This window comes from Anarhichas minor, unplaced genomic scaffold (genome assembly GCF_050575085.1).
Source record: "Anarhichas minor isolate MPS153535 unplaced genomic scaffold, ASM5057508v1 ptg000071l, whole genome shotgun sequence".
Classification (NCBI taxonomy): domain Eukaryota; kingdom Metazoa; phylum Chordata; class Actinopteri; order Perciformes; family Anarhichadidae; genus Anarhichas; species Anarhichas minor.
Window position 1 is genome coordinate 3,612,454 of NW_027466517.1, and position 22,547 is coordinate 3,635,000.

General features: G+C 41.3%; 1 protein-coding gene across 4 annotated transcripts in view; it reads left to right on the forward strand.

The window, feature by feature from the left end:
* Nucleotides 1-2,799: 2,799 nt before the first annotated feature.
* Nucleotides 2,800-22,547, forward strand: part of lrrc40 (leucine rich repeat containing 40) — a 20,862-nt gene continuing 1,114 nt past the window's right edge. The window contains exons 1-14 of one of the 4 annotated variants that reach the window (XM_076079197.1): nucleotides 2,979-3,118; nucleotides 4,807-4,958; nucleotides 5,384-5,565; nucleotides 6,026-6,099; nucleotides 7,667-7,796; nucleotides 7,907-8,030; nucleotides 9,770-9,909; nucleotides 10,124-10,296; nucleotides 10,620-10,710; nucleotides 14,734-14,779; nucleotides 15,860-15,962; nucleotides 17,964-18,071; nucleotides 18,178-18,288; nucleotides 18,609-18,686. In XM_076079197.1, the coding sequence (XP_075935312.1) occupies nucleotides 4,922-4,958; nucleotides 5,384-5,565; nucleotides 6,026-6,099; nucleotides 7,667-7,796; nucleotides 7,907-8,030; nucleotides 9,770-9,909; nucleotides 10,124-10,296; nucleotides 10,620-10,710; nucleotides 14,734-14,779; nucleotides 15,860-15,962; nucleotides 17,964-18,071; nucleotides 18,178-18,288; nucleotides 18,609-18,686 (1,397 nt within the window). In that variant the 5' untranslated portion in view covers nucleotides 2,979-3,118; nucleotides 4,807-4,921. Of the gene's footprint in view, nucleotides 3,119-4,806; nucleotides 4,959-5,383; nucleotides 5,566-6,025; nucleotides 6,100-7,666; nucleotides 7,797-7,906; nucleotides 8,031-9,769; nucleotides 9,910-10,123; nucleotides 10,297-10,619; nucleotides 10,711-14,733; nucleotides 14,780-15,859; nucleotides 15,963-17,963; nucleotides 18,072-18,177; nucleotides 18,289-18,608; nucleotides 18,687-22,547 lie in introns of all 4 variants that reach the window. The other 3 variants (XM_076079200.1, XM_076079198.1, XM_076079196.1) reach the window with 3 other exon arrangements.

Sequence of the window (22,547 nt, forward strand, 5' to 3'; positions counted from 1 at the left end):
TTTTTAATTAACAGATTTATTCAAGTCAGAATTGGGACAGCACTATGTAGAAGATACCTGGTACACCACAGGGTAGTGTCATCAGTCCGATACTGTTCTCCATCATGATAAATTATGTTTTCCTTCAAGTTCAGGGTGATTTGGACGATCCCTATTTGCTGATGATGGAGCACTGTGGAAGAGGGGGAAGAACAAACCATATTAAAGGGAAAGTAGAAGAGACTGTCAATGTGGTAGAAAGATGGTCTTATTCATGGGGATTCAAATTTTCTGTGGGAAAAACTAAAACAATCATGTTTACTAGAAAGAGAGGAGTTGATGCTCAGATAAAGATGTACGGACAAAAGATTGAACGCGTGAAAGTCTTTAGGTTTCTTGGTGTGTGGTTCGATGATAAATTAACATGAAATGAACATATTCAGAGGATAGTTATGAAATGTAAAAAGATTTTAAATGTAATGAGGTGTTTAACAGGGTCCAAATGGGGAAGCAGGTCGGCAATTACAAATATTGATATCGCTCTGATGAGATCAGTCCTTGATTATGGTTGTGTAGTATTTGGATCAGCTGCAAAAACTTCATTAAAGAAGCTGGAAGTGGTGCAATCCCAAGCTCTGAGACTGTGTTGTGGTGATTTTAAAACGAGTCCTGTGGCTTCTCTTCAGGTGGAGGTGGGTGAAACGTTGCACTGCATTTGAGACGCAAGCTCTTAACTATGAACTACTGGGCCAATCTTCAAGGACATTCTGGAGATAATTATCCAACCACAAAGGTGCTTCTGCATGTTGGGAAAGAGAAAGGGCCAAACAGTAATGTTTTGCATGGAGCAGTGGAAAATTAGCAGGAGATATGTCATTGGATCAGATATCATTCACTCCTACAGTATCGTTATCAACTGTACCACCTTGGCTATTTCCCTCAGGGTCAGTTGATAATATTTTTTTGGACAAACCCAAGCATTTAAAGATATTGATAACATTGCAGGAGTGGTGGAGGATAGACTACAGACAACATATCAATCATTTACCCCAGCATACACAGATGGATCTAAAGATCCTGATACAGGTAGAACTGGTTTTGCGCTCACCATACCAACCTTGCAATATGAAGTCAAAAGGAGAACATCAGATCATCTGTCTGTTTATACAGTTGTGACGTTGGCCATTTTAACAGCACTGCAGTGGGTAGAGGAGGTTTGGATCAAAAAGGTCATTGTCTGTTCAGATTCCAGTTCAGCATTATTCTCATTACAACTGTGGAGAATTTCAGTATTAAACGCATTATTAGTAGGATTAAATAACACCCCTAGTGGTGAGTAGAAGTGTCACAATAATAAATATGTTAGTCACAATATGTTTCCATATGGAATGTATTATAGGTTTACAATATTCTTACTAATAGAGGATATTATATGTTACAGTATATTAACTCATTGAATGTATTAAATCATAGAAGTATAGTCACTGTAGGTATTAAAACACTAATAATAGTCTTGAGGGTCAGATAGGGATTCTGAGTGAGGTGTCAGACATGCAGCAGCAAATGGAGGCTACCTCATCGATGGAGGATGGGGCCAGTGGGACGGTCAAATGCCAAGCTGACCAGCAGGACAGAGAGGAGGAGTCCAAGATGTTTTGCGAAGAGCCAAGATGTTTTGCTAAGGGATCGATAATGGGAGGGGACAGAATTCAAATGAAGCCAATCACTAATCGCCACGGAGGGTCATTCACACGTTTTATGACAGTATCGGACACTTTCCGACTCTCAGGGGATGCAAAAGACAATGTTTTAGGGAGTTTACCTCAGATCACTGCAGCTCTCATTTTCAGCTAACTGGCCGCGCCGGACTGTGAGGAGATGCGTGTATGTGGTCTCTGCTCTCGAGAACATTACTATTGATAGTTAATTCAGTTTGTCAGTGAACTTTGTGTAGTACATTAAATATTGTTTTTAATTTGAACCGGATCTAGCTCATTCTTCTGATGCGCGTGCGCAGTAAGAAGCTCGCAGCAGAAGAGTACCTGCGGCCTGCAGGCTCCTTCATCCTTTGTTCTTAAAAACCTAACACAACCATTCACATCTCATAGCAGGCAAGATTTAATTGATGAAATATACGAAACACTGTTCCGACTTAAAAATATGGGTATTTTAGTATCACCAGCACACAAGAGGGGTACAAGAAAACAAAAGAGCAGATAAATGAGCAAAACAAGCTTTAGAAAGTCAGCACAAGACAGACATTTTACTCAGCAAAGCAGAAGCTAAATAAATAATCAAAAGAAACATTATTAGGAATGGCAGCACAGTTGGGACTTAGGAGACACAGGAAGACATCTTTATGCTGTTCAGAAAGAAGTTGGCAAAGGGAGGACATCCAGAAGAAGTGCCACAGAAGACAACACATTAACCAGACTGAGGGTTGGACACACAAGGCTGAACAAAACAATGCAACTAATAAATAAACACCCAGCAGGACTATGTGAGCACTGTCAAATACCAGAATCTGTAGATCATATCATTTGTCATTGCCAGAAATTCACACTCGAGCGAGAAAGGTTGAAGAGGAAGCTGGGAGTTGAGGAACTAAACCTAAAAGATCCATTAACCTTGGGGACAGGAAATGTACTACAGTACGTGAAAGAAACGAGATTGAGTACATTTGAGTAATTTAGGTCACCGAATTGATAGAACTCCTTTTTTTGTTTTGCTTTGTTTTGCTTTGTATGGGGATAGATTACTCTGGTCCACACTCCAATACAGTAGGTGGCGGTAATGCACCTTTCACTGGATGCCATCCGCCATAAAACCTAAAAGAAGAAGAAGAAGAAGAAGGGAGGAAATGAAAAAGAAAAGAAAAGAAAAGAAAAAAGACAGAAGATCATTTTTGCTGCTGGTGCGTGGAAGAAGGTTCACTTTCACGTGGAGTTAAACACTCACAACACGTTGATACTCATTTTACTAAACACACGGACAATGTCTCGATTGAAAAGAGCCGGTCAGGGGGATTCTCTGGCGGGCTTCAGGACGGAGAAGACGGAGCCAACAATCCCTTCCGGTCTGCTGAAGGCAGCCAGGAAGAGCGGCCAGCTCGACCTGTCCGGCCGAGGGCTAACAGAAGGTAACCGCACTGGGACTTGTTAGCTAACTGTAAATCCGTGAGGGTTTAGTTCTGTCCCACTGTCAAATCATCGAGTGTTTGAGGGCTCTCTGGCAGACATTTTGAGCCCTTTATGAACCCTTTCCGTAAGTCAGCATTAGATGCAGACTTTGCCCAAGGAAAGTACCCACAATTCTTTGCAATGTGACGTTAAACACGGGGTAACCAGTGGACGCATGGGCCAAATCCCAATGTCCCCCCTAAACCCTCAAACCCTGAACCCTCAAGGACTTACTGACGTCACCTGGTGAGTGGGTGAGTGTGAGAGACTGTGAGGGCTTGAGATGGTGTAAATATGAATGGGACAGCACTTTGCTGCAACATATCACGTTACCATGAAAATTACCATAACATATGATGTATTTATTGTATACTTTGTACTCCCTGATGTGAATGTCTTCAGGCTCTTTCCTTACAAGATGAGAGGTAACTTCATATAATCTATTTACTCGTTTTCTCAAAACAGCTTCAATGACAAAAGCAAATATTTGATGAATACATAAATAAATATCTTCTGATTTCATGTTTATTTTTTGTTCCATTTTTAACCCTTAATGTTTCTGAGTACATTTAATATGAGAGGCTGAACACACGTGAGCCCTCCTCTTTGTTTACCTTTTGTTTACGTCTCCATGCGTCCACTGGTTACCCCGCGTTTAACGTCACATTGCAATGATTTGTGGGTAATTCCCTTAGGCTGAGTCAGCATCCTATGCTGACTAACGGAAAGGGTTCATAAAGGGCTCAAAATGTCTGCGAGAGCCTCAAACACTTGACGATTTGACAGTGGGACAGCCCTAAACCTTCGCGGGAGCGCGCCTCAAAGTCCGTGAGTCCGTAAGGGGGGACATTGGGATTTGGCCATGTAGACGCAAAAAAAAGGTAAACAAAGAGGACGGCACAGGTGTGTTCAACCTGTCATATTAAATTTACTCAGAAACATTAAGGGTTAAAGATGGAACAAAAGAAACATAGGATATGTATTTATTTATTCATCAAATATTTGATGTTTTCATTGAAGCTGTTTTGACAAAAATGAGTAAATAGAATTATATCAAATTACCTCATCTTGTGAGGAAAGAGCCTGGAAGACGTTCAAATCAGGGAGTAAAACATATAAAATAAATACCCACAATTGTACATCTTATATTTTGACATTGTCATTGTAACGTGATATTTTGCAGTAAAGTGCTGTCCTATTTGTATTTACACCTTTTCAAACCATTCACCAGGTGACTCGGTAAGTCCCTGAGGGTTCAGGGTTTGAGGCTTTAGGGGGGACACTGGGACTGGGCCCGAAAGTACGAAGAGGTCAAACGGTAGCAAACTTTAAAAAAGTTATTTTTTTCAAATCTAGCAGAACTATGCTTACAGACTAACTGCACACTTGTTTAAGCTATACGTTTAATGGTACAACTGTACTGTGGTAAACAAATCAATACTGGTGTTTCTATTGACATCACGCTCGACCACATATTCAGAAAACGTGCATCCCTTATCTGTATCTGCCTGATCGGCACCCTGAATAGAATCATCACATGAGGCTTCTGCTTTTACTTGCATTATTGTGCAGCCTAGCCCCCGTTACTACTCTGTCACTAATTGGACTCACTGAAGAAATATGATCTCATTTTTGGAAAAACAAAAAGCAGACAGAAGGGTCAACAACACGTGTTTGATGGATATATCCAGGAAGGAAACGGGTTAAAAAGATAAAGATAGAAGCTAAAACACCACATCACCAGACGATCCAGACACAAGACAATGAAATTATGGAACAACACAGTCCCTGCAAAACCGGGTATGTCTTTATTCACTGTTATAACCATTATTATGTGTAGATACAATACACCTTTAGTAGCTAGTATAGCATAGAAGTGCTAACGCTACTTAATGATATGCTAATGTTCCACAAACCTTTTTAGAAACGTATGTGTCCATCCAACCTCTCCGGGTAACAAGTACCACTATTACACACTATAACCATGAGCAGCTTCCACATAACCTGAGCCTGAACATGAAGAACATCTGAAACCACTGATGGGAGTCTATGGAGCAGAGCTGGATAGTTACCAGACCCTGGTCAGATCTGGCTGATGCTACGCTATGATTGGCCAGTGTGCATTCGATAGGCGGGACTTAGCAAAGAGTCTATTGTTTCCCTTTAACCAGCCAAAACAGTGTGTGTGTGTTTATGTTATCATATCAACAAAGTGAATGCCTCAGTCCCTCAGGATGTGTATCATCTGAACATTGACACACCAGAGGAGGCCCACCAGAATGTTTCCTTCGGAGTGTCAGATCGCTGGTGGGAACAGACTGACCTCACCAAACTACTCCTCTCATCCAATCGTCTCACACAACTGTCTGATGACATCAGACTACTTCCAGCACTCACTACTCTGGATGTAAGTAACATCACCTCAATCTGACTCAGTAACTCCACCAAGTTATACACATTGTCACGGTTTTCCTCTTCCAGTTCCCGTTTGCTAGTTGTTATGCCTGCTTCTGCGTACGCGGAGTAAGAGCTGCTTCAAAAGTCTCTGTCAAGTTACCACAGCTTCTTTCGACCAGAGTTCTCTAACTAAATGAGAACTCAACTGAAAAGGAAAACTAATCTGAAACGGTGTAAAAATGAACCCCATTCTAATAATTGACCCAGAGCTCCTGTGATGTGGTCCGAGCCTAACTCATTAACTTTCTGAATATTTAATCTACTATGTACTGAGACACTAACACAATACAAAGCATCTACTTTATTATTTGTAGGTACTGATGAAAGAATTTTTAACTGAGACATCCGTCACATTTATGATTTATTCTTATTCTAGCTGTTAAACTATAATGTTAATTTTGCTCTGGCAGCTCCATGACAACCAGCTGAGCACTTTACCCAGTGCTTTGGGAGAACTGCAGGAGCTTCAGCAACTGCGACTCAGGTACACACAGACACACACACAGTGCAGACCCGACAAAGCTATTGAATTGAATATTACGGCATGATGTGATGGGAATGTTTTTATTGTAAAAACTTAATATATTAAGAACTGTGAGGAGTTGCTCCTTCAAGGTGTTGTGCTGGTGCCACTGAAGAGGAACTGATAATGTGCTGACAGACATACGTACCACATACCACATAACATAACACTAGTGTGTCACTTTGTGAATCCCTTTTCAGTACTTAAATCAGGAACACCAATAGAAAAGAGCCAAAACACTGAAATGAACACTTGGTATCTGCGTGTAAATGTTGCATCACAGAGATGAGAAATATTTACAAAAACTGGAGAATGACAAATGATGCTGCTGGAAAGTTTCTGAACCTTTTTAGGATGTTCTGTATTTCTGCTGTCATAACCTGGCTCCTAGGCCATGACAAATACGGAAATGGACACAATGGATGATGGTAAATTAAAGGTTTATTGAAGGTCATTCAATCAATTGCACATCATGTGACCACAGGTGTTGGAGTGTCAGTTCAAACTTGGCTACCAGCCAAGCCGTTGCCCAAAATAAAATGTACACCTTCAATAGGCTACTTCACCCTTAACCAGCTCACAGTTAAGATCCATCTTGTGCAAGGAAACAAGGAGAATCTCCAATCCCATCACCAGCGTCAGTCTCCTCATACAAAGGCCAAACAGTCAACAATGTAGGTATCATAGGCACCCTGTGTCCCTCAAGATTTTTATCAGGACTTTTACCTAACTTCCCACAAGTGACACAAACTCATCTCAAATGAAAGAAGCATAGGCTGCCAAAACATCCCCTTCACAAGAATGGGATATAAGCACCTCAGCAACACAGCAGTCTTTAACAGGAGCAGCAAATGCAGCAGGCCTAACATTATTTCTCACACCCTTTATTTGAGCCCTTAGCACATGACAATCTGATTCCAATGTCCTTCCTCGTTACAGATATTACTATTGTCTAAGTTGACACCTGTGTAAAGTCAGATTGAAAATTCCCACTTTCTTTGAAAGCCTGTCACACGAAACAGAATCAGAACCACTTCCCAGCCCATAAAAAACATTGGGAGCCACAGAGCACTCTCTGAAACTGATCTTATGGAGCAACACATACTCATCAGCTGACAGGTCAGCATTAGCAGAAGTAGTGATTTGTCATTTGATGATATATGTCGCAATACGATCAGGAAGACCATTTTGAAACTGCACCAAAATCAGCAAATCACACAGATCTTCACAAGTAGTAATGTCAAAAACAAAATGTAATTATTTTTCACCAGCACCCCCCTTAAATTACCTCATGATCCTAGAGATTCACATACTTTATCCAACAAAGACATTTAATGTTGGATCTGTCTAACAGTATAATCAGGGGCTCCCTCTGAACCATCATGGACCACCTTACCAAACTGTTTGCTGCTGTATCTGTAACTATCTCAAATGCACACAACCAATTAAATTAAATGTCTGGCCTGTGGTGGGACTAACTACATAATAAACTGAAATCTAATGTGTGTTTGTTCTCCTGTGTGGCCAGTCATAACCAGCTGACTTCACTGCCAGTTGAAGTGTGTACTCTGAAGAACCTCTGTAGCATCACCCTCCAGCAGAACCAGCTGGAGAGCCTGCCAGACGAACTGGGACACATGGAGAGCCTGACACAGCTGGTAATTACCACATTATGTATGTATGTAGGTAGGTAGTGTATTACACTCCCACCGGACTGTTTCTGCTGGGTTGAGTGATTGGCTGACGGAGGTGTTATGTTTGGTTGAAGGACCTGTCTCACAACCATCTGAAGGGCCTGCCCTCCAGCCTGGGCTGTCTCATCCGGCTGCAGAAACTGAACCTGTGTCACAACAACCTCAGCTGTCTGCCTGCCACCCTGGCCCAGCTCACAAGTAAGACCAGCTCTTCTGCTTCTTTACATGGCTGCCGTTCAAGCCCGGATAGAACTATAATGTAAGGTGTCTGTTGGTCTAAATATAAATGTTCTTCACATATCTCGAGAACCGTTCATGTTATCTATTTCACACTTGGTGGTTGTATTGCTGGGAACTCCATTAAGGGATTTAAAAAAAATGTGGTGCAATTTAGACAATCAATAATAGTAAACCTTTTGTAAATAAATACACAGCCTCTCTGTAGCAGTTGGGGCGGAGCTTCATGCCTCTGTAGTCCAGTATGTGGTCTGCAGTGGGCGGACTGCAGTTGACTTTGGATGCTGGATAGAGCCTGCTAACGCTATGTGGATGCTGGATAGAGCCTGCTAACGCTATGTGGATGCTGGATAGAGCCTGCTAACGCTATGTGGATGCTGGATAGAGCCTGCTAACGCTACATTGGTTGTGGATGAAGCCTGCTAACGCTACATTGGTTGTGGATGAAGCCTGCTAGCGCTACATTGATTGTGGATGAAGCCGGCTAGCGCTACATTGATTCTGGGTGAAGCCTGCTAGCGCTACATTGATTCTGGGTGAAGCCTGCTAACGCTACATTGGTTGTGGATGAAGCCTGCTAGCGCTACATTGATTCTGGGTGAAGCCTGCTAACGCTACAAGGATGCTGGATAACGTTACAACCCAACTTTTCTTCACTTCCCTGGAGTCAACGAGGAGATAGCCTTCCAAAACAGCACCGCTCTCCCACTGCCACTTAAGTTGTCTAAGCTTTAGCCACACTTTACCCATGTCAAATTACCTCCAGTCATTGAATATGTGCCATACTTTGTAACTGCGGTGGTTATGTCAAAGCAAGGGAGTCATACGCCTTTATGGAAATTAATTCCTCCAGTGTATTTTACTAATGTTTCTGATAATGGATGTGGTTTCCAGGGCCAGATTTAGTAATTTGATGGCCCCAGGCAAACATCATCTTCCTTTACTTTTCACCTTTTCTCTGAAGTTGTACTCGAACCTTTCTTTCCGAAGTAAAACTATTTACTATTGGTAGTAAAATTATTAATACCACACAGTAAAAATGCTGCTGTCAAATGTGACAGAGAGGCATTATCAGCACAAAATTTACTTAACGTCTGATTTAGCAAATGATCAGAGAGTTGTTGTACAAGATGTTTATCAATTTGTAAATTGTGCCGTCAAAACTGACTGTAGCGGCTAACACTTTGGATATGTTCCACCATCTTTGAGTTGTCACATGTCTAAGTCAAGATTTAAAAAAAACAGGAGGAGCTGATTAACTAAGCGTCACGTAGTTCACAATGTGTTACTGATACTTTGGGAATCTTGGGGGGAGGCGGGGGCTGTCCTTCCCTGTGTAGCCTACGGGCTGTAAAACCTATTCCCATTATAAATAATTTTTAAATATCCAAACTATAAACACTAACTGGAAATGGTTGATGATGATAATAAATGCTGTAGTTCCCTATCTAAATTAGAAATATTCTGATTAATGATCGTGAAACCGTGATATTTCCTCTGACAATAAACCTAACATCAATATCTCACATGCTGAAATCCTTAGGTTCTAAACAGTTTTGAACGGGCATTGCAAAATGTCTTGAGTTTCATTGACGGTAGTTAAACAGCAATTGCAAAAATGAAAAGGAGTGAAATTAGTGCTATTAAATGTGTGTATGTATATATACACATAACATTTGAGTTCTGACTTGATCTCACAGATGTTAAGCTGTTGGACTGCAGCAATAACCAGCTGACTGACATTCCTGCCAGCTTATCAGATATGCTTGCTCTGGAGCAGTTCTACCTCAGACACAACAAGCTCTGCCTCCTCCCAAAGGTTCTTGCACCAGCACTCAAGGTAACCATAGCAACATGAGTTTCCCCAGGTGTAAAGCTCATTTGTGGTATAACTGTGTGTGTGTGTGTGTGTGTGTGTGTGTGTGTGTGTGTGTGTGTGTGTGTGTGTGTGTGTGTGTGTGTGTGTGTGTGTGTGTGTGTGTGTGTGTGTGTGTGTGTGTGTGTGTGTGTGTGTGTGTGTGTGTGTGTGTGTGTGTGTGTGTGTGTATATATAGGAGTTGTATGTGGGGAACAATCACATTGAGCAGTTGGAGACGGAGCAGCTGGCCTGCCTGAGAGCCATCTCTATTCTAGAACTCCGAGACAACAAGATCAAAATCCTCCCTGAACAGATCACTTCACTGAACACGCTCACACGCCTCGACCTCACCAACAATGACATCACCACGTAGGTCACTGGCATCATGACAATGGTTACTGTTTGTGTCCATGAGCCAAACTGACATGTTTGAAATATTTAGTCAGTACCAAATGTGACCACTAGCTCTGCCATTGAAACACATTATTGTTTACATTTACTCCGACACTATTTCAATTGTTATGCGATATAATCCTAAATAATTTACGTGTGATGGTGTAAGCCAACACTGTGGAGTTATCTAGATCAAAGGTTAGCAGCCTAGCCTTCTATATTTAGCAGTAGACACTGTCGGTACCCTATCATCACCTGGGTTTCAGGTATTTCATGTGAAAAGCATCTCTCTCTGTCAGTCTTCCAGCATCTCTCAGCCTGCTGCCCAATCTGAAGGTGTTACTGTTGGAGGGAAACCCTCTGAGAGGAATCAGGAGAGACCTGCTCACTGTAAGTAACACACCGAGATAGACACAGAGAAGATAATGCAGAGCTAGTTCTGAATCCTAGTATTGGTGAACTAGAATTATGCAACAACATGCATAACAGCCCTTACATGTAAAATCACTGTAAACCGCTTTTATAAAATGTTTACTACATATTAACACACAGATAATCATTCTAATGCGAAGCATATGTTCTTCAGCAACACAAAACAGAACGGTTGCCAAGCAACACAGACACAAAGCATGCTTAAAGATTGGGGTGGTTAATAGCATTTATCTGGACATCACCAATAATTGTGCAGCATCTGCTCTCGCTGTAGTTTGGGTACCGGTAGGATTGAAGGGACGATTCACATTAATGTCCCGTCACTGACACCATATCTATGCATCTCGGCCAGCCTCTAGTTTTTCTGTGGTGCTTCTAGAGCACTGGTTGGTGTAGATGAGAGGTAGCCAACACAGTGCCCGCGGGCACCTGGTCGCCCGCAGGGACCACGTGAGTCGCCCGCAAGGCATGTTCTAAAAATAGCACTAGTCACCATGGAGCGCCGTCTAAAATCCATCTAAATTCTTCTTGAATCAAAAACGCTTACATTAATGTAGATTTTAAAAGGACGAGGCCGCCGCACCACACTAGATTTTCAGGTTCCGAATGGCGGGCTCTTCCCATTGGCGCCGGACGCGCTGCCCCCGTCGTCGGGTCCGTCAGTCCTCGGAACAGGCCGCGGGGCGACAACTCGTGGGTGGCGGGGGTAGAGGCGAGGCAACGCAGTCCGACCAAAAAGGCCCAGACTAGAGGTTTGAACGCGGGTGCCCGAAGATGCTCGCGGGCCTCGGAGGGTGTGATTTCTCTTTCTCCCCCCCCCCCCCCCTCGACTATAGACGGGACTTTTTACTAGTTTCTTTGTGGAGAAAAAGGTTCCATTAGAAAAGCTGTGATCACAGACGGGGGCTCCTGCCATGACGGGCCGGCATGCAGGCTTCATTGAGCAATGCAAAGGTGACCCAGACTTCCCAAAATGTGGTGATGAGTACTAATGATTCATGATTCGGCTCCGGCCCCACTAGTCACATGTCCTTGAGCAAGACACTTAACCCCAACAATTGGTCCCGTAGCTGTGCCTACGGTGTGATAGAATCTGAATTGTAAGTCGCTTTGGATAAAAGCGTCTGCTAAATGACTGTAATGTAATGTAAGTTGTTATAAATGAGGGTTAACCCGAACACTGAGATACGGACTGTGGTTCAGGGGAAAAAAAAAAAACGGTTTGCTATTAAAGTTTATGCAAAAAAAGAATGGACCAAAAATCATAATTGTATTAGGGGTATACCGAATAGCGAGAAGCTTCATTCATAACCTTGATATTTGAATTCAAAATTTGAATGCTGCACAGATTCTTTTTTGCATGTCTGTTGTTCAGTACTACTGCATGGTTGAGATAAAGATCAGGTTACACTAATATTGTTAGCAGTTTGCTTTGGGGGTCTGAGATCTTTCTCATTTGCTAAGTGAAAATAGTGTCAAAACATATGATGACAGACATTCAAAGCTTTATTCAAAAACCTTAATAGAATTTATGAGTTTTAAATATAGTTGTCTATTAAAGCCTTTTTAATGAATGCGGTTTTAAGATGACATGCATTCATTTAAAAGGTGTGTGTTTACATTAAGAGAGCCGGCCGGGCGTTCATCATTTATGTTTAATCATGGTCCGAGGCCGTTCTAAATTTCAGGTGAATCCCTGATTTTTGCGTTAAACGTGCGTACGCTTAGTTTAAGCATAGATTTGCCAATATTATCTCCTATCAGCAGCTACTATTCTCGTTTTCCCTAAGCTGCTGTCACTTGCCAGCGATATTCTGTTACAGTGTAGCTTCTGGCAACATAAATGGATAAAGGTGAGCATAATTGACTACAAATCAAAACATGCAAGCTAGCTAACGTCACATTGTTAACTTACACAGCTGGCTATTTTTTCTCACTCGCTGGCTACTTCCTATTTGTTTAAATAAACCCTAGCCCTATTTTTAGGCCTCTGATCGAAAATTCCATACCCATACTAAAAAGACTGTAAATCTGTAACTACAAGGTCTATTTTAATAATTTTGTGTCTGTGAACCATGCATCCATTCTCGTCTGCCTGTGTGTATGTGGAGGCTATAACAGCCTATGATTGGTCAATTCGAGACTATGACACCTTGTTCGACACGTCAGAGTCTCAGGAATGCAGGGGTGGTAACATGGGCTTGATTGACAGAATCGTTAGCAGGAAAAAAACAGAAATGCGGCGTGCATCGAAAGTGAATTCCCTTCCCCCCACGGTCTCCCAAGCTTGTCTGACCCCCCCTTTCACCAGGAAACAGTTGAAAAAACACAGGAAATACATAGCAACAGTGTTTTTAGCTGGCAAAACGGAATATGAATCATTTTTCTTCATGAATCATCTCAAAGTAAGAATCAGTTATTGTTGGGGATTCGACCCCTGAGTTGCTGATTTAAAGATGATTATTGACCACTACAGGGTTCCGGTCAGAGAACACGCAGACATCTGTTTGATCCATACGTTTCTGTATTCAGTCTTATAGTTTGTTGACAGATTTACAGATGATGAATGAGTTTGAACAATAGATGACCGATGAATGACCGAGTTTCTGAAATAAACACAGAAAATTAATTGTAGAACTGAAATACTAGCAATAGTAAACTCTTAAAGCAAACACGCATACATTCACAGAATACAGGCTTGCTAGCCAGGTTAGCCACTTAGCTCAACTTTGGGCTATTATTTCGACGGCTAATTACATGACAAACACTGACAGTAAATGCACTTAAAAACATTAAGTACAACAACAAACGGAACAGTTACGCCACATAGCTTCAGATTTACACTTCTATCACTTACATCGTCAATGACTCGATCTGATTCGACCGTTGGTCCTACGTAAGATCTACCGTTAGCGCAACCGGAAGCGGAAACAGTCCGCAACGTCCAATACAATTTCAGAATAAAAGCTCCGTAACTTTATCGTCTTTGTCTGTGAAGAATTCACAACAGTTATGGTTTCTTCTGCGGTGGAGCGGCTTGGTTTTGTGGTGCTTGTTGACTGTATATTTGTAATGGTTTCACGGAGAGAAATTCTGAAGATATCTCTGGATTCTGTGTTGAATGCTCGCTCTTTTTGCTATCTCGGTTGTCCGTGTTAGCGGTTAGCTTTTTGTTCGCAGCTTTGTACGGAGTGCATGGCTCGCCGAGTCATGGCGAAAAATACGTGATATTGTGGTACGTCTTCTAGATATTATATTAGTTTGTGTATAATTGTGTTTGCAATGGCTTACATGATGTTTTTGCCCATAATTTTCTTCGTTAAGTCGGTATATAATATGTGTGTCGCATTCATTATATTTGTTTCTGAAAAGTGCATTCTACGACACGCTCTTTGCTAAACGGTCTCACTCGAACCCCAAATGGTCCTCGCTCGGGCTTAAACGGCATGTACTACAGGCCTGCATCACAGCGTTCGATAATTGTTTTTTCTGACTACTCTTTTTCACCATGCATGTTTACATCCCTGTACTTCACTGGTGTCTAAATGTGTCTAAATGATCTAGACACTTGTAATTTAGACTAAATCATATCAAGATATTATTGTTAAATTGAATAAAAACAAATCTTGACAAATTGATCTAAATGGAGTACAACTATAAAGCACAATAGATTGTTGCAGTACTCAAATAGTGGGGGAAATTAGCTTGTTCCAAAGCTAAGAAAGTAGCAGTGTCTATAAACCAGACCGCGCCTGTGTCACCGGAAAGGTGCTCAATTATAAGAAAAGTTTCCATCTGACAGCTTTAAAATGCACATCAATGCAGTCACACATTGTTCCCTGCACACATCTTGAGATAATAGTACTAGAGCTTTTGCAGGTGATGCGTAACAGATGTTCTGTGTGTATTTATTTGATGGTAATGTTCAGAAGAACAAACATTCATGCTAATATTAATATTCTTCTGTTGTCGTCCTCACAGAAAGGGACCAATGAGCTTCTGAAATATTTAAGAGGAAGAATTAAAGGTACAGTTGACTTTTTGTGCTGACCTGAAACAGTTTTCACCACTGTATGTGTTCATGAGACATGACAGACACAAAGTTTTCCTAATTCTACTTGTTTCAGCAAAAGTAACAAACCCATCAGTGTTTAGCTCTCTCACAGAGAATTACCGGATCAGCAGGTTGTCATCATGCTTAAGGTACTAGCTAGATTTTTCTGAGCTTTTAACCGCATTTCAAGGTTGCTTTGTGGAAGGAGGCGGTTGGCTCTCAGGGCTGACGGGTACGGGGAGTGGAGAGAGCTACCACCCAGACTTCTGACCAGGACAAAGACTGTTTGTCCTTGTCCTCCCAGTGAATTCTGACTGTTTGTCAGAATTAACTGGGAGTGGGTCTGTACTACAAACCACTCAACACCTCCCTGAGAGGAAGACTGGACACCACAGACGACAGCTGTAGGGGGACCATCGGGTACAGGGCTGTCATGGCTTCAGTCAGAATGACATACACAGTAATTACGAAAGAAACGGCTGTAAAGCAATGAATATGTTATATTACAACAAGGCAGAAGCCTAAGAGCCTGTTGTCTGTGGGCACTTAGTTAGCAGCTTCCACTGAAACAGGATGCCATCTTAGAATAGGAGCAAGGGACAAGAGACTGAGCACAACACCAGTTGTCTGTGAACTCAAGAACAAAAATGCTCATCCACTGTGAAAAGGTCAAAGGTCACGGACCAGGAGTCTGACAGCAGAGACCATCTCTGAACAGATACAGGTTACCATCTCCTCCATGTGACTCAAGTTCTACACTGAAACTGAGATGTAATTAAAAGTTCAGAAAAAGCTCGTAAGTGGACCTGATTATACTGTGTGACGTGTGAATTCAACCACTGACGCAAGTAGTGAGGGCTGTTCACATCTTTGTTCTCATCTCAGCTCACCTGATCCTCCACATTCAGTGTGTGATGTGCTCCATGCTGGCTGCCACCAAATCCACCTGACCACAAATTAGATTTCTTCAATTCATCAAATATTGCAGATTAATTATTGGGGTTATGAATACAAAAGATAGTTCAGTAAAACAGAGTTGTGTGTGTGTTGCAGAGGATCCTGAGAGAGCAGATGAAGGACAGACAGCTATGACCTTACCCAGCCAGGCCAGGGTCAATGTACACAACATTAACACTCTCAAGTCATTGGTGTACAGGTTAGTGATCCACTCATGTGTTAACCTTTTTCATCAGAGCTTGGCGAGATACTTGTTAGTTATGTACTTTGTTTAATATGATGGTGGTATCTGTGCTTGTTGTGTCACTGCTATGTTAACACTTGCTTCACATACAGTTTTGGAGCAGCTGGTTGTTCCAGGTTTCTGTGTGCATGGTGTGACCTTGTTTACTGCTACATACATCCTTCCACGCGGTGTGCTGAGGGTTTTCAGTTCTAATCAGAGCAGTCAGGTTGGGGGCAACGGCCAGGTTGCACAAACTTATATGAAGCAGAGAGAACGAAGGTGAATGATAAAGTTATGATGTAAATAAATCCCAATGTGTCCGATATGAACAGCTGATATTAGCTTGTCGCACATCTATTGGTATCCACATATATGTGACATAGATGCTAACAATGTTAGGATAGGCTGACAATGTTACGGATAGGCTGACATATATGTTAGCCTAACATATAGCATTTTTTCTTACGGATAGGCTGACATATAATATGTTTGAGGTCATTTAGAAACAGTGTCTCCGTTACAGAGTTTGTCCACTTTCTTTTATGTTATTTATAGTGCTGGGCAAGTTAATGCGTTATTATCACGTTAACGCATTAATTAATTAACGCCGACAATTACTTTATCGTGCGTTAACGCAGTTGTTTTTTTATTATTAGGCGGACATTTTTAACACAGGAACCGGGCAGCGAGCGGTGAACAGCTGTGTTTGTGTGGCGTCACTTCCTTCTGCTGCCGCTCTCCCCCCCACCGGGTGACACGCCCGGTCCGGAACCGTTGGTCCCTCCTGTCTCTCTCTCTCTCACACACACACACACACACACACACACGCACGCACAGGATCGTGACAATATCAAAATACATAAATAAACATATAAGCACGTGAGAACAAACTGCTCTTAATTGTAATTCTTTATTAGCATAACTTCCACATTCACGTTACTTCCATGGTACAGACTACAGGTTCCATGCTACACCTACATTCCCCTGGGTCCTAAGTCCCTCCATGTACAGCTTCTTATCACCCTCTATGTACCAACGTACATTTATATCAAATACCACACATATTACACGTAAATCAGCGTTGCATATGTGTCTGACCAAAATACCAAAAAAAGCAAAAAATAATTGATTCATTTAAATTGTTTTTTTAGAGTTTTTAAAGTTGTTTTGTTTGGAATATGTATAATAAGCATATCATTTAGTTATCACTACTGAGAATTTAACAAACATAAAAAAAAAATTAAAAAAAAATCATGACGTAGATAGGTTTGCAGTTTTCAAGAAGTATATTTCAAATTACATCTATTACACACACAAAGTTGTGAACACCGGCTGAATATCTATTATCAGAATCATCATAACTGTATTTTAACTGCTACTGTGTAAAGGGAATACTGCTTTTAAAAATAACCTTATTTGTTCAAAGTGTTTGCAAACCAAATGTTATTGCACTTTTGTACTTTTTAGTACTTTTAAAATAAAAGTGCGCAATACACTACTTTTTAATTAATTATTGAATTTTGCGTATAACAATGTGAATAATCACAGAAAAATCATGCAATTAATCGATTTAAAAATTGTAATCGTTGCCCAGCACTAGTTAGTTATTTATTTATTTCATTTTCAATAAAGTTTTATCTTGCTTATGTGTTTATGGAAAAGGCAGAGGTGTTCTAATATCATGTCAGACTTCAGTGTTCAGAAGGCCTTCCTGCTTCTACTCTGACCTACTCTTTGTTCTGTAGTTGTGTGGACACTTTTCCTGTGCAGTGACAAATTACTAGCAACATTTCAGGTGGGAAGAAAAGTTTAGGTTTAGATCATCTGCATGTTAGTTAGTTTCAAACCTGTCTGACAGTGTTGTGTGTTGTTGTGACTACAGTGTTGTCATGAATGATCAAAATGAAAATAATGGATATATAAGCAATAATACTGAATGCTAATCCATTTCAGAGTAACTTTGTGTGTGTTTAGTGAGAAGCAGGCAGCTGATATTCCAGATGAGCTGTTTGATGCTGCAGCAGATCAAAGTATTACCACTGTTAACTTCAGCAAGAACCAGCTGACCTCCATACCTCCCAGGTACACACACAATGCAGGTGGTGCTGACATCGTCGCTGTGTGTCACGGACCTCAAAGATTGTACTGCACAGAGATGACTGACCTGATGTGTGTGCTGTGTGTGCAGACTGGTGGATCTCTTGCCCTCACTGTCAGATATCAATCTGGGTTTCAACAGACTGACCTGTTGTTCTCCTGACATCTCCAAGTTCCTGCAGCTGATGCACATCGACCTCAGGTACAGTCTAGAATGCTTGTTGGCATAATATAAAAGCTCTGCATCCACTGTATTTACATGGATAATTATTGTCCAAGGTGACACAAAATGTCTTGTTTTTCCAACTGTCAGCAACCCAAAGATATTAAGTAGATGAAGCTGCTAATACTGTCCTCTATCTGTAGTGGTTCTGTCCTGTTTACTAAACATTTACATATAGGATAATTAAATTAAAAAGCCAATACTTTAACAGTGTTAGAGATCCCATATGTGAAAACAGGATTTTGATATAGAACCATTAGTGCCTGGGTTAATATATGTCTTGCCTCTTCTTATTTCAGGAATAACCAGCTGAGGGATTTACCATCTGAAATGAAGAACTTAACTAAACTATGCTCCATTATCCTCAATTACAACAGGTAACTTATTGATTCAGGACCAGTCCGACTCCACACCCGTTTAGTGGAACTGATGTTCATCACAAAACACACGTTGGCTGCTGCTGTTTCATTTATCTCTGTCACAGGAGCATCGTGTGTGTGTGTGTGTGTGTGTGCGCGTGTGCGTGCGTGTGTGTGTGCGACGCACAAGGATAAATAATGTTTATTACAGCTCTGTGTACTTCTCTGTGCTCACAATTGTACCAAACAAATCAATGATTGTTACCATACAGAGACTAGAGATGCACTGATACCACTTTCTTTTCTAATACTAGCAAACTTGCTAGTATTGCCTATATGAGTACTTAATAATATCATTACAGTTCTAACAATGAATTTGAAAACATGTTTTATTTTCATCAGATGCTCCTCACTTTCTGACTGTAAGGAAATATACAACTGTTCTGCTGAAATTTGAGCCGTATACTCGTAGTCTATTTTAATAGTGGACATTCTCTACCATGCTGTGTATTGACTGCTACCTACTACAGAAATCAAACAGGAGTATCACTCACCTCAAAGAAGTCATCCGTAGACTATGAGATCACCTAAAACAGTTTGACACTGCCACTGTGCAAGATAGAGGTGATGAGCTTGGCTGTTTCCAACACTATCCTGTGGGATACCTTGTGCGTAACATCCCCTTGCTCGACTCCAAACTTCCAGACCACTTGGACCGAAACGGTCTCCGGGTGATCTAACATCTGCACTTTACCCTCGCGGCCTATTGCTGCTAGCTTGTCCCAACTCAGTCCACCTAGTTACATCCAGCCTCTCCCCGCCCTCCAGGGTTCATCCACTCGGGCAAATCAGGCGTAGTATTGAGGTGCATCTCAGGACTGTGGTTCCCTTGGAGCTAAGAGTAGATCGAGACGGAGATGCCCTTGACATGTCTCTGTCTCCCTCCTGTCTCATTGTAGGCTCATCAATGGTCCGGCACATTAACTGTCCTAACGGAAACGTTTTGCTGTCCTGGGGCTCAGGTCCACATGAACTCAGTCCTCCACAAACTGCTGCGGGATAATCCCTCTTCAGTGGTCACGCATGTTGGATCAAATTATATTAAACTCTCAAGAATCCAAAAAGTTGAAGGATGATTTTAAAACTTGTATTCACATTGTTCTCGAGTCTGGTAGACAGTGTCTCTGAAAGAGTTTCTCAAAGGGTCTTGTTTCACCGGTCTGGTAGTTGTGTGGCTCCATTGCTTTCTTTCTTTCTCTCTTCAATAGCAGTGGATTGGTCAAGTCTTCAATGGTTTTGCTCATAGCCCATCCCATGGTTGCAGGAGCACTTGTCATTTCCTCCTAATAATAACAACAAAGGTGCCATTATCAAAATGCAGTATGGCATCATATTCGCATCATACTAACATAACAAACATAAAGAAATGATAACAAGATCAAGAGAACCAAGTAGCAGAATTATAATCTGCCTAATGCCCATGTCGATGTGTGAAGAAAGTAAAATAAAATTTAAACCAGTGTTTTAGATTTGATAATCAAAAAAACATTTACCTCCCTTACCTCCTATGTTGCTGCACATTCACCCCCCAGCATTATTTGAAGCCAAGTCGTCAATGATGGCCTCATAGGAAAGGTCTGTGTTGATCAGAGAGAATCTGTTCAGTCATGCCATCAGTGTCATTTTAGATGGCAGGTTCAGGATCTCCTCTATCTTTTAAAGTCCACAGATGTCAGACCCTCTGTTCCTCCTCAGCCTCTTCTGAATCTCTGCACAGTGTCAGTTGACATTCCTTTCATGCCATTTCATTTCAGAAGAATACCAAATATGTTCTTGACATTTTGCACTTTTTCAAATTTCTCCTTCAGAGAGTGTAGAGCTACATCCACAACCACATTAGAAATGTGACCTCCAGGTTTGGCAGCGTGTCAATGAATGCTCATCTGTAGCTTCATAGGAGAACTGCGTATTTTGTGCATTCAGATCATGACATAGATCTTGTGCAGTTGTTTGTGATGCAGCAAAACCCGAGACCCTGTAATATGTGAGTGTTACTTTGTCCAGACTGAAGAAGTTTATTGACCTGGTTGACAATGGTCAGGATGTCAGGATCTGTCGAGCCTCGGCAAAAGCTGATTTACACTTTCTAGTATCAGACTGCATGCACTGTCTGTAGCCTGCCCTCCCACCTTTTGTCACTCCATGATTTAACAGTGAGTTTGAAATGGCTCTTGAGAATTGCCCATCTTTGAGTGGCTGCTGAAAAGAAGTTAAACATTTTTTATAGATGCCCAAAGAATCCAACAGCATCACTCGACGCTTCGGGTCAGGGTCTGGGTCTGCTAACCCATCGTTGCTCTTGTGTTCCTTATTTAATCGTTTCCAAAATTCACATGTTTTTATCTGATGAAATAGTCCCCTTTACATAACTTATTCAAAATAAATGGACAAATCAAGCCATTATAATTGATTGACTGATTGCTATGAGTTTTTAGCCTTGTTAAGCCTTGTTAAGCTTGTCCTCATCACACACACGCAACTGAATTCACTTTTCCCCTTTTTGTTTAAGGGGATCGTATGGGGATTGGAATAGGCATATCTAGCTGGTAAACAACACATGCCAAAGACTTATTAGGCTAGCTAATGTTACCCTGACCTCATGCATGCTAATAGCCGCAAAGTGAGCTTAACCTTTGCCGTCTCCCAGCAGCAGCTAAATTGCTTCTGAACAGAATTGGCTATTATTAACCTGTGAATTGCTCAATATCTCCATGACACATACTTGAATCCTAACTTCTGCTCTTGGTCTTTGTTTTCCTTTTTCTTTTGGCAGCGCTGAAGGAATATAGAGGCACAATCATGTCCAACTGTAGTAGAGGTATTATAATGATTGATTGGACAGTTGCCACAGATGTTCAGTGAATACATATGTGCTCTCATTGACACATATTTAAGAGAGACCAGAGAGCAGCAGGGTTCAGGAGCTGCTTTTTATCTGTTTATCTGCTGTTTCTTACTGCCAATGGACTTTGGATAAAGTGGCTGCTACAATTTGGTTGTGCAAGCTGTTAAATTGACTCTTGGGATTATTGTGTGCAGTGTGGCTGGCATTTACTAGTCGGGTAATGAGCACTGGGCGTTTCTCCTCACTGCAGATGACCAAAGTTGGTCGTTGAAATCCATTTTATTGCATCTTAATTTACCGACCCCCTAGTTTACGAGGGGGTCTCTGTTAATGCCTTTAAAAATTTGTCAACATCAGGCCCATCTTCATTTGTCATATTCCAATCAAGTGGAACATTTATTTTAAGGTTTTAGTTTTCTCATATAGAGCGCTGCATGGCCAGGGACCTGCTCCATCCCTATATCACCAGCAGGTCACTTAGGTCTTCTGACCAGGGCTACATAATCTAGATGCTTCCGCAAGGAAACACTAACAGCCCATCACAAACCTACCATTTATTCATTAAAGAATTGACCGATAATTATCATAGCTGTGCTGTTGATATCCCTATTTACTAATGACTTTGGTTCCCTAGAATCCCTCTATTGACGAATAGAACAAATTAACAGCTGGATGAATAAGGACAAAACTGAAATAATTGTATTTGGTAAAAAATAGACACAAAAGGACCTGTTAAAAGCCTTGCTGCCCAGCTCTGGAACCACATTCCTGATTGTATCAAAGGTAGCTATCAACATTCAAATCTAGACTTAAAACGTGATTGTTCTCAGACGCTAACTGATAGAATGCACCCTGCTTACAATCTGTGTTCTTTTAGCTCATCTACAGCACCCTTCCTTGTTTAGTGAATTTTTGTATGAATATTTGACCTGCTCACCTGTGAAGTACGGTGTATGAATTGTGCTATATGAATA